Source organism: Crotalus tigris, unplaced genomic scaffold, assembly GCF_016545835.1.
Source record: "Crotalus tigris isolate CLP2741 ecotype Arizona unplaced genomic scaffold, ASM1654583v1 scf7180000018184.2832721, whole genome shotgun sequence".
NCBI lineage: Eukaryota > Metazoa > Chordata > Lepidosauria > Squamata > Viperidae > Crotalus > Crotalus tigris.
Genome location: NW_024096871.1, coordinates 2,725,524 through 2,737,995, shown reverse-complemented (window position 1 = coordinate 2,737,995; position 12,472 = coordinate 2,725,524). Strand labels below are relative to the sequence as shown.

General features: G+C 41.9%; 1 protein-coding gene across 3 annotated transcripts in view; it reads right to left on the bottom strand.

The window, feature by feature from the left end:
- Positions 1-12,472, bottom strand: part of KAT2B (lysine acetyltransferase 2B) — a 78,565-nt gene that overhangs the window by 2,005 nt on the left and 64,088 nt on the right. For 2 of the 3 annotated variants that reach the window (XM_039348861.1, XM_039348862.1), the window contains exons 12-17: positions 12,124-12,234; positions 11,279-11,422; positions 1,667-1,781; positions 1,178-1,214; positions 908-971; positions 741-825 (exon numbers count right to left, since the gene is read on the bottom strand). In XM_039348861.1, the coding sequence (XP_039204795.1) occupies positions 741-825; positions 908-971; positions 1,178-1,214; positions 1,667-1,781; positions 11,279-11,422; positions 12,124-12,234 (556 nt within the window). The remainder of the gene's footprint in view (positions 1-740; positions 826-907; positions 972-1,177; positions 1,215-1,666; positions 1,782-11,278; positions 11,423-12,123; positions 12,235-12,472) is intronic. The other variant, XM_039348863.1, reaches the window with a different exon arrangement.

The following is a 12,472-nucleotide window of genomic DNA, read 5'->3' as shown; positions in this document are numbered from 1 at the left end:
CGGAGCAAAGTACAGGGATATCCTCAATCATGTTCTACAGTACTCAGGACCTCAGACTGGGCTGAAAGTTCACAGCCCAGAACCTAAGCACACAGCCAAGACAATACAGGAGTGGCTTAGGGACATCTCTATGAATGTCATAGAATGTCCCAGCTAGAGCCCTTACTTGAACCCTACTGAACATCTCTGGAGGGATCTGAAAATGGTTGTCCGTTGACAGTCGCCATGCAGCCTGACTTGAGCTTGAGAGGATTTGCAAGGAAGAATGGTAAAAAATTCCCCAATCCAGCTGTGCAAAGTTTGTCACATCATATCCCAAAAGACTAGAGGCTGTAATTGCTGCCAAAGGTACTTCAACAAAGTACTGAATGAAGGGTCTAAATACTTATACCAATGTGATATTTCAGTTTTTTTTCTTTTAAATAAATTTACAGACATTTCTATAATTCTGTTTTCAGTTGTCACTATGGGGTACTGAGTGTAGATTAATGAACTTCAACAACTGTAGAATCAGTCTACAGCATAGCACAATTGACAAAAGTGAAGGGATGTCTGAATACTTTCTGAATGTAATGTATCTGCTTTTTCTAATGCAGATATCATTAAATTATGACATTACACTGAAAAAAAGTTTCCGATGGTTGTATAAAGTTGATGGAACAGCACACTTTTACAATTCCTTATTTTAAAATTTATTTTCATTTTCCATAAATGCCTTTTTAAAATACTAATAACATTACCCATAGGAAACCTTATAACTTCATAATATCCAGGAGCCTCTGTTCTCTTCACTGGTTCCATGAAAGGCCAAGCACTTTGGTGGCTCTAGGAAAAAAAGTATTACTGATCAATATTTTATATCAGAAAACATTTCATGAGATTTACAAAAACAAAACATAAACCATACCTTGACCTGTTGTAGAATGTTTTTTAGTGTGCTGTAAAGTTGATCCAGATCTTTGGGTTCTTTACTTAAAACAAAATGCAGACAAGATTAAAATGTATGGTCTGTACAGTTATTTTAAATAGCCGACAACCCAGCAATTATAAACTATTAATGACTAAACTGTCCATTTTCTGCTGTTAGAAATACAGATTCAATTATTTTAAGGAATATATTAATAGTCAGTTTGAAAAGGGTTTTATTTAATTTATGTTATCACTTAACAATACTTACCCCTTCTCTTTATTACTTGGTTTCCAGCCAGTCTCTCCTAGGCAATAAGCAAAATTAAAGCAAAAGGCAAATAAAAAAGTGGTAAGTTACAATGTGTGGTCTGAAATCCATATACTCTGCTTTAGAGAATAAACCAATGTTCAGATATATCTGAATATCTTAAAGAACAAATCACCACCAATTAATTTCTACATATAAATCAGTCAAGAAAGCATCAGTTTTTGTTTTCAATTCCCAAAGTGCTATAAAAATAATAGTAATTATCTATGTATTAATTCTGGCTAATAACAAGAAAATAAAGAACCCTGCCAGAATACATAATTAAAATACACAATTGTCATTAAAATAAATTTTATAAATAATCCAGATCTGGAGAAGAGAATCCAGTAGTTTAAAATTAAATTAAACAATATTTGTAGAAAAAGGTAGAAATCATTAAACATGACCTTGGCCAATAAAACAAAACAGCTAAAAGCAGAGAGTACATACTAATTCCAGGAATACTTTCTATGGGAATCTGTCGTACTCCATCTTTGAAACAAGAAAGGCCAGGATAAACTTTCTGAATCTGTGCTTGCTTCCTTTCAATTAATTTTTTAATTATCTGGAATAAAGACAAGACAAAAATAGAACTGTAAAAAGCAATATTATTTTAAATGAGATTAATTTTTGAATAAGTTCATATTTGAACAAATGAATATTCAGTAAAAAGTGAATAAAAGTGAATATTTAGAGGGGAATGAAAACATATGGTTCTGAAATATATAAATTATCTAAGATATTGGTGTTCATAAGCCATTTATCTAATGTATTAAATGCAAATGTGAATGTGGAACTCATCTGCAGCACATATTTATCCAATTTGCTTCTTTCCTCGATAATGATATTAAGGGACACTACTGTCATGCATGATCAATGCCTATATTTAGAGTTGTATTTCTCACTAGCTTTCCTCTTCTCAGCGGCCTTGATAGTTTGATTTGGTGCAGTGCTGCCAAATTGGAAGAAATGCTAAATAATGGATAGTTGCAGGTGCTGATAACCCTAGGAATCTAAAGTTTCATATAATCAGAAATTTAATTGGGCTCTTCAGATATGTTCAGAATCCAGTCTCATACAGATTGGAAATTCAGGAAGATGTTCACAATTAACTGTTTCTTTGTTCTCCAGCATGATTGGATGGAAAATCCACAAATGGGTTGTCTCACTCTTCCTGCTCCAATAAGACTAAGTCTGAAGTATAAGTACGCCTCTGCTGTGCAAGAGCACCCCAGTTTTAGACTTAGTCTTTTGCTCAACAGACGTGTATTTCAGACTTCCAGGAGCAGAAGGATTAAGACAGGTTGTACATCCCTATGGATTTTCCTTCCTTTCATTCTGGACATTAGATCCGTTCCTCATAGTAGCTATAAAATTATTTGGACTTTTCCTTATCAGAAAGATCCTACTTTGGGACTTCCCTGCAGGCTACTGCCTGCCCGAATTTGAACTGTTCACCTTCACGCGAGCCGTCCTGCGCTTAATTCAGCAATTCGGAGGCATTAGCTCACTCTGCTGACCAGCGTGGAGCCCTAAAAGCTTGAATTTCAAGCCAGCTGTGTCAGGCTGGCTGAGAGTTGGCATGACCTTCCCAGACGCCTCCCTTACCATTTCTTCACTTGCTGATCTGGCTGGGTCCCGGTTCGGGAGAGGACGATTAGGACTCTGCAGCAAGGCCAGCCTGCTGATCGGCGCAGGAGCATGAAAGCGAAAAGGGCGAGTTGCCGGCAAGTTGAGCGACGTTCTAGACACGCAAATCGCGTGACCACTGTGCTTTTGCAGCTAAAAGTCTCATGAGCTCTCGTAGGGAGCAAAGACTAAATTACTGAGGCAGAGCCACCAATTGAGAAAGGTTCTCAGCTAGGCTCTTCATTCAACTTCAGAGGCCTCTTGTCAGTTATTTTTGGCGTTCTTCAGTAGTGGCCATTTTGTTTATGGCCGTTTTGTCTGACCTATGAATACTTGCAGCCTAACGTCCTGATTGATCTTGGGGAGGGCAAGCTCGTCCCCACAAGGATGCATTGCCTTACCAGTTGACCCCCACCACCCCTCCCTCATCTGATTTCCTACTGCCCCTCAGAATTGTATTCCTAGAGGGAGGTGACTCACTTCAGTGGTCAATTACAGTGCTTGAGGGGGGGCGCTTCACCACTTGAATTGATCCGTCAGAGTGCCGGATGCCTCAGCCTCATTAAAAACATTAGACAGAAGGTTCCCTTATCCAAATAGAAAAGGGGGATTTATCATAGAAATTGATAGAAAAGGGGAAAGGGGGGAATTTACCTATCATGATGACAGATAATTCCTTCCCTCTGTCCTCACAGGACATTACTGACCCCTCCACCAGAAAGAAGCACAAGGCCTCTACTGAGGCAGCGGGGAAGAGCATGTCAAAGGCCAAGGCCCAGCCCTCCAAAAAGCCTAGAACAGCTGGCAGGGAAGCCAACAGATATCATCAGGCCTTGGATGGAGAAATCTCCAGGGCAAGGGCAATGGCTCCAGGTGAAGCACAGACCACTACTCCACCTGAAGGGTATATATTTGAGCCTCAGTCGGCCCATTGTAATTTAGCCCCAGGGGCCTGGTCTCCTCCTAGGGAGGTAACACAAATAGAACCTATCGTGTCAGGACTAAACCTAGAAGCACAGGCGGGTACCTCACAAGGCACGGCTCTATCTGGGCCACAGGCTACTTTTACGCCCACTGCAGCAGGGCTTTGCCCCCCTGAACCATAGTTACTAGGGCCTGATCTTTTTCAGGCTATGATAACTCAGGCCTTTGCCCAGTTCATGGCCTCATCTGTCTCCCAACGACCTCCACAAGTTCCTGTAGCACCTCCACGGTCGTTTCTTCATCCTGGAACGCCAGACTTCACACAGGTTTCCTTGGAATCGGACTCTGTGGACTTCGATCCTTCAGGCCTGCTCCTGTCAGATGACGAGGACGTCTCAATACCGGACCCAACTCCCCCCGCTGGTCTTTTTGATCAATCCCTTTTCAGTTCCTTGCTGCTCAGCCAACATCACCCTGGAGCAGGAGGCCCAGTCAACTCCATCTACATCTAAGGATCCCAATCCGCTTTATGCTGAACCGGTGGTACCAAAAGCATGTTTCCTGTTCCCCTTCTTCCGCAACACAGTGCAGAAGCAGTGGGGTAACCTGGGGTCTATCCCCAATCTGGGGACTTCAGAGAAAAGTTTATTTAATGTGGATCCCTCTTTCGCTTCCTTACTGGAGGTCCCTCAAATTGACGAGCCACTTAACTCTCTGTTTTCTAACCAAATATTCCAGGGGACATGATCGAAGCGCTTAAGGCAGAGGACAAAAAATTTGAAGTTGCTTTACGGAGATTGCATCAGGCATCAGCCTGGGCAATCAAGGCCTCCACATCCATGGCCTCCTTCGCTCAGGCTTCCGGACAAACTGGGACTGGCCCCAGACCTCTCGTCCTTTCTACCAGAGATCGGAGCACCAGCAGGACTATCCCGCATCCAGACCCCGGCCACAATTCCAGTCCAAGCAGCCCTTTCGAGGCTCAGGAGGATGCCCTTTCAAACGAGGGAAGTGACTCCAGGGGCACCCCACCCATAGGAGGCCGACTGTCCGTTAACTCTGAGGTATGGGCAGCCACCACCACCGACTCATGGGTCTTGAACACCATAGCTCAGGGTCTAATGCTGGAATTTTGGTCCAATCCACTGGATCGCTTCCGGACTTGCCCCACCCCATGAACAAGAGCAGAATAGCCCTCATGTCAGAGGCCATCTCCCACTTGTCACAGATATGGGCCATAGAGCCAGTGCTGGAGGACCAGAAGAGACAGGTTTTTTACTCAAATCTTTTCGTTCTCCCAAAGTCCTCGGGGGGCTGGAGGGCAATTTTAGTTTTAAAAGGTCTAAACTACTATCTGATGTACAGGAAGTTCATGCAGTCACTACAATTGATCTTGGCCAGCATCAGAAAAGGGGACTTCCTGACATCAATAGACCTGACAGAAGCATATTTACATATCCCTATTCTCCCTGGGCATTGCAAATTTCTCAGGTTTTGTTATGCCCACCAGCACTATCAGTACAGGGCCCTCCCATTTGGCCTTTCTTTAGCACCCAGAGTATTTACAAAGATACTGGCAGTGCTGGCTGCCCACCTGAGACAGACTCCAATCAGAGTTCAGTGCTATTTGGATGACATACTGATACAGTCCTCCTCCATCCAGAGGGTTCGGTCAGATCTCACCCTTGCTGTCAGGATCTTTCAGGAGCACGGGTTTTCTGTCAATTTTCAGAAAAGCCATACAGTGCCCTCAACCCGGCTCCTGCACCTAGGGGCAGTCATAGACATGAACAATTGCACAGTCTATCTATCACAGGACCGAGCAGCATTCGGGCCCTTGTCCATTGAATCTGGAGAGACAGGGTGGTCACCTTAGTCTTCTTGTCGCAACTCCTGGGGAAGATGGTGTCCTGTATACAAATCGTTCCGTGGGCACGCCTTCACACCCGGAAGCTGCAGTGGCTTCTACTTCCATTTCAGAGGCTACACATCAGCGCTTCCAACCAGAAGGTTCGAGTTCCACATCCGGCATTGAACTCCCTTCAATGGTGGGCCTCCCCAGCAATGTCAAGGGGTACAGAGTTCAAAGAGCCAGCCAGAATCACCCTGACCACGGACGCCAGCCTGTTCGGCTGGAAAGCACACCTCCAGTCACATTGGGCTCAGGGTCGGTGGTCCCAAGAGGAATTGAAAAACAATATAAACTGGCTGGAACTCAGGGCCATACGTCTAGCCTTATGACATTTCAGCAGCAGGGTAGCGGGACACCATATCCTGGTGCTTACAGACAACACTGCTGCAAAGGCCCACGTGAACAGACGGGGGGGGGACCAGGTCCAGGCCTCTCATGGAGGGGGACTAATTGTTGGGGTCTTGGGCAGAATTCAATCTTGCCTCCATCAGGGCGGAGGATATATCCAGAGTGGCTAACCAACAGGCGGACTCATTGAGCAGAGCAACTGTGGACCATGCCGAATGGTGCCTGGAGCCAGGATTGTTCAGGGAGATCATGGACAGGTTTGGTCCCCCAACCTTAGACCTCTTTGCTTCCCCAGCCAACTCCCAAGATTCTTTTCTAGGTTCCCATCTCCAACAGCAGAAGGGACGGATGCCCTCCGCAGTCTCTGGCCTGGGGAACTGCTTTACGCCTTTCCTCCCTTGCCACTCCTCCCCGCAATGATCCGCAAGATCTTACACGAATGGGCAGAGATCTTCCTGATTGCACCACATGGGCAGAGACCTCCATGGTTCGCTGACCTGGTAGAGCTCTCTGTCTCCCCCCCATGGAGGATTCCAGCAGGTCATATTACCGTTACTCAGGGGGTGCTCCAGCACCCAGACCCACAGTGGCTCCAACTAACCATTTGGCACTTGAGAGGCGGGCCTTGACCCGAGACTCATATTCGTCGAGGGTGATTGCCAAGATTCAGCAATCCAGGTGCCCCTCAACGAATAGAATCTATGATGCCACATAGACAAGCTTCTGTACTTGGTGCTCTGGTCGTAAGGTGGAGCTTTCGGACATTTCTGTTCTGATTGTTTTGGAATTCCTGATGGATGGGTTGGACAAGGAACTATGACGTAGCACCATCCACAGACAGGTTGCAGCTCTATCTAAGGTGCTCGTGTGTGACAATTCCATTCCCCTGGCACACACCCTATGGTGCATTCCTTTTTGAAGGGAGCGGCTAACGCCAGGCCACCAGCGGTTCACCGTTATCCTTCTTGGGACCTACACCGGGTTTTACAGGCCCTCATTTCACCATACTTCGAGCACATTACCACATATTCGCTGTTATCTATGATAACAGCGAATATGTGGTAATCTAATCTATTTCTTGTGGCAGTCATGTCGGCCAGACGAATTTCGGAACTGGCCGCTCTGTCAGAGAGGACCTGTGCATCTTCCATGCAGACAGGGTAACCCTCAGATTAGACCCTTCCTTTATTCCCAAGATAAATTCATTTTACCATAGGTCCCAGGAGGTGGTTCTACCAAATTTCTGTCCTAACCCTTCCCATGATCTCGAAAAACGGTGGCATACTCTTGACGTTCGCATGGCTCTGAGACGTTACATCAAACGAACTTCAGCCTTCCGTAAATCTGAAACATTGTTTGTGTCATTTCAACCTTCCTCTATGGGCCAGAAGGTCTCTTTCTCAACGATAGGGAGATGGATTAGGGCTTGCATCGCCCTTGCATACAAGGCACAATCTTTGACAGTTCCTGGACACATCATGGCCCATTCCACCCGTGGCGCCACTACTTTGGTGGTCTGGGTGACCCAGGCATCTATTGGGTAGATCTGTAGGGTGGCAACATGGTCCTTGCCTTCGTCCTTTATTCGACACTACAAGATTGACAAATATGCCTCCTCAGATGCCTCCTTTGGTCGCAGGGTGTTGTAACACGTATTGTCATCCAGCGGAACCCAGGCCCAAACTATTTCCCCCCCCCTTAGGGACACAGGGCTTTGGTATGTCCCATTTGTGGATTCTCCATCCAATCATGCTGGAGAAGGGGCGTTGTCTTAACTGAACACCTTTTCTCCTCATGATGATGGAGAATCCACTCCCTCCCGTTTAGGGTCAGTTTGGCCCTAGTTCCAGTGTTAGGAAAGCACACGTGTCAGACTAACGTCTGTGTCTCTTGCACAGCAGAGGCGTACTTACACTTCAGACTTAGTCTTATTGGAGCATGAAGATAAAGACAACCCATTTGTGGATTCTCCATCATCATGCTGAGAAAAGGTGTTCAGATAGACAACGCCCCTTCTCACAACTATTTGCAGATTTCTCCCCTCCCGCCCCCAGAGTTAGTCACAGAAAAAAGCAACAGAAGAGCAGGACTAACAAAGGGTAGAGAGGAATACCAAAAAAAAAAAAATTGGCTCAAAATTAAGGGCATATGGAAATCCAAAATATCTGAAAATCTTGATTTTAAAACCTTCATTGCTGGGATAAGTTTCTAGAGGCAATGCAAACATTAATATTAGGATTAGTGAGGAATTAGTGACATATTTTTATTTATTAAGAAAAGTCTAGAAATGCAGAGCTCATTCTGAGGTAGCCTGCTTATATTGATTTACTCTTGCTTGCTGAACATAGAAAGTGGGGGAGCATGGGGAGGAATTTTCAGGTAACTTCTAAACTTTTGTTCCTATGATAGTCCCAAATTTTCAATTCCCATCCCAGAGTTATGTGTCAGCAAGTCAAGGGCAGGTCTTGCAGTCTCTTTGCCACAGCTGGACCATGAAATCATGGTGCCAAATTTTGATAAAAACTGTGGGATGGTTATTAGTGGGGAGCTTCTGCAGTGGAACCTAGTGCTGGGTACTGCTGAAAAATTAGCTCCACATGAGGCATCTCTGTCTATTAAGGAGGTCCTGACAGCCTGTAAGAGATTTATAATATTATCTTGCTTGGTATGTATGCTTTTTAAGTAATGCTTTCAAATGTGTTTGTTTGAGGTAATAAAGCTTAAAATCCCTTTATTTATTGGTGTGTTCGTTGTCTCTAGATCCAGAAGGACCAAATGCCTGGGCATGTGATCACTGCCTTGACATTTGGCAAAATATAATTGGCAACGAAGATGTGATCCAGTGAAAATTTTCTGGTTCTGGCTTTGCCGCTTTTCATGACATCTAATTGGGGACTTAGGGCCATTCATGGTTTTTCAGCTCTAGGAAGGAGGCATTGGCAAACCACTTCCCAAAAAGTTGCCACCAATGCTGAGAGTCAAGACTGATTTAAAAACAAAAGAAAGATTAAGGGGCAATCCCCAGCCCAGGGCTGTCAAAAGAAAGTAGATAATGTTGCTTCTACTTCTGGCATGTATCTGAATTGGATCAGTTAACTGAGAACAAATGAAAATAAACTGTTCATAAATTTGGCAGAACTTGTTAGCTATATGCAAAAATTGTGGAAGGGGTAGCCAAAATCCATCTGGCGAGACAATTAAAAATAGTGTGGACATGGGAGCTGAGTGCACCCTTATGCATGGATAGTGTGTAAGACTTCAGGGATCTGCAGCTTACATTGATGGCTGAGAGATTTTTTTTAGTTCCCTGGAAAGAGCATAAAAGGAGCCCTGAATAAATTGTTTTAGTTTGTTAAACTTGGAGGGGTGGGAAAGAATTGCTTCAAACTCTAGTATAAAAATAATTGTAATAAATATCTAGACATTCTGCTCTTTATTAGAATAATATTTGAATTTTATAAATATCATTTCCTAAAGCTGTTTCTGTTAAGAAAATTGACTACTCCTCTTGAGGAGACCCAATTAGTCTCCAAGAATAGATTTGCTTACTGCTATCTGTTGTACCGCCCACAAAAATATTTTGCATTCCAGTTTTTACCCACAATCTTACTCCCTGTCTTACAACAAGAGTCTAGCAATGGTTTTAATGCAGGTCCTTGGAAGAGAAAAAAGGGAAAAAAGGTTGAGTGTAGGGAAAAAATTAATTGCAATTGCCTTTGCATATAGCAGTGATAAGAAAGAATCGGGAAAGTAATAATACTGATGGGACTACATGGGAAAAGGTCCCAAATGATGAGGACAAGAGCCAAAAATTGTAGGGAAGAGAGAAGAAAATTCTCATTGCTGACAATAATATAACAATGAATGTAAGTGATTCAGATAGAAAGAAGAAGCTTCCTATGTTTTAGCTTTTAAATTCTACATATTTGACCCTCAACATGGCACATGATGAATAAAAGGGAAAAAAAGAAAATATTTTTAGAATAATGTTTGATGGAGCCTCCATGGACTGGTTTGGCCTGTATGGAAAAAAAAAAAGCAGCTTTTCGCTGTAGAACAGTGGTTCTCAACCTGTGGGTTGGGACCCCATTTGAGGTCGAATGACCATTTCACGGGGGTCGCTAAACCACGCTGTCCGCCATTTTTTTCCCTTTTCCCTAGCTGTCCTATTCCCTCTTATTGGTGGCCACACCCACTTGGGGGTCACCACAACATGGGGAACTGTATTATGGGGTCACGGCATTAGAAAGGTTGAGAACCACTGCTGTAGAAGCAGTTTAGACCTGAATATGCCTAGCTTTTCTTCTTTGAACCTTTGCAAATTTTGATTTTAGGAAGTTATATGGAAGTTAAATACTATTTCTTCGCAACTGAATTATACAACATTGTCTTAGCCAAACAGAAAATGCAATGAACTGTTCAGCTTTTGTCTTAAGGTTGCTTGAATTCAGCCATACATTGTTGGGCATTGTTGTGATTATGTTAATTATGTTAATTGTTGATGATTAATCTTTAGTACAGAAGTATTCAAGAGACCTGCAAACACACACACCTGAGGGTGGGCAACTTAATCCTACTGAATCCAAAGACCAGATTCTGGTTAAAAAAAAAATAGGAGTCCTATGGTCAGAAAGCATGCAGGTTTTACTTCCCACCGTATTTTCAATGAGGTAAAACTTTTAGCTCAATAAGCTGTTCCAAAATGCAGAAATATGGTGTTCTCTATTACAGTTTACTTGCACTACAACATTGGGAATAGGGGGGAAATCTACCCAGTCACAGTTAAAGCAGCCACTGAACATAGAAGTGGATAAATGACTCTAAGACAAGAAAAGGGAGGTCATCACCATTGTAGTGATCGTTATCTGAGGCAGTCGCCAAACAGAGACTATCTATAATGATATCCAATGTCCATCTATAATATACAAAAAAAATCCATTGTCAAGTTTAAATGTTCTGCTTTTCAGAACATTTAAAAACAGACAAGAGGGAAATAAGAGTCATTCTACTTTTGTTTCAAGCCAATGCATTTCCTTCAGATATTTCTCATAAAAAATTAGCATCATTTTGTACTGTATCATTGGAATAAAAAACTAAATGTTGTACAATTATCCTAACTCCTGAAAACCTTTGCTAGTGTTAATGAATTGATTAAAAACACCTGATTAGTATATGTGTGTGTGTGTGTGCGTGTGCGTGTGTGTGTATATATATATATAGAGAGAGAGATATTAGAAAATCACTTTTACCTCTTTTTGTTTCTTAATGATGACTGAAAATTCAGTGTAAGGAATTCTTGGATTCAATTCACATCCCATTAAAGTTGCTCCTTCATAATCCTTTATATAGCCGACATATTTTGCTTTTGGTACTTTAATATCTTTTGAAAAGCCCTAAGAAAAGAATAACCAATGTATTTTTACTTGCTTACTGAAGCCATTGTGATATTTTACAGTAGTGATATTTTCCTTCATCTACTTGGAGATGGCAATTCAGCAACCTGACAGATCAGTTACTACCACCCTTAATTTGAATTATGAATACATCACATTATATGTGGAAGAAACAAGATATACAATATATATTTTTGAAGGTCACCATGTCAATTCATCAGTGGTTACTACCCAGAGATAATTACAGCTCCTCTAGCAACTGTTAAAGGCTCTCAAAAACAGCAAGAAGAAGAAAAATATATTACACAGAAGAGTCACATAACACAATAGAAAATACAACCCAGGAATGAACTATTATTATAAAGAAACGGTATAGATTTCTAAAAAACAGAAACAAAACAATTTTAGTTTTTTTAGTGGCCCAATTAATCATTTGTAGCAAAAATAAAATCATTTGCATATTAAAGATTAGTATTTAATACAGTAATGAAAACCTATACTGTAATAAAACTGATTAGCTTAAAATGCCAGAACATTTTGTTTTAGGTTGATTGTATCTTAACAATAGACTTTAAATTCAAAGAACAGTAATATTGTCCTTCAGATAATAAGATCACTCTGAAAGTCTTGTGTGCATCTAATAGTTATTCAAATTTTATTTTGCTACACAGGTTGAAAATTGCTCCCAAAGTTCTACTTACTTGTTTCTTGAAGTAGCCAATTGCATATTCATCAGCATATGTAAGGAAATTGAGAATATTATGCTTAATGTGATATTCTTTCAGATGATTCATTAAGTGTGTTCCATAACCCTGCAAAGAAATTATGATCCAGTTTATCAATTGAGGATTGCAATGTATTGAAACCTTGCTGCTTAGAGTTAGCAGCAATAAAGCAATTTAAATACAGATATACTGTGGGCCTCTAAGAAGTGTATGTGAGAACAGAATTTTTCATCACCTGGCAGAAATAGTGGTTATCAAGTTCTTTTTTTTCCAATTGCATGAGCTATGTTAAATCCTGCTTCTAAAAACTATTTTCAAAATAATA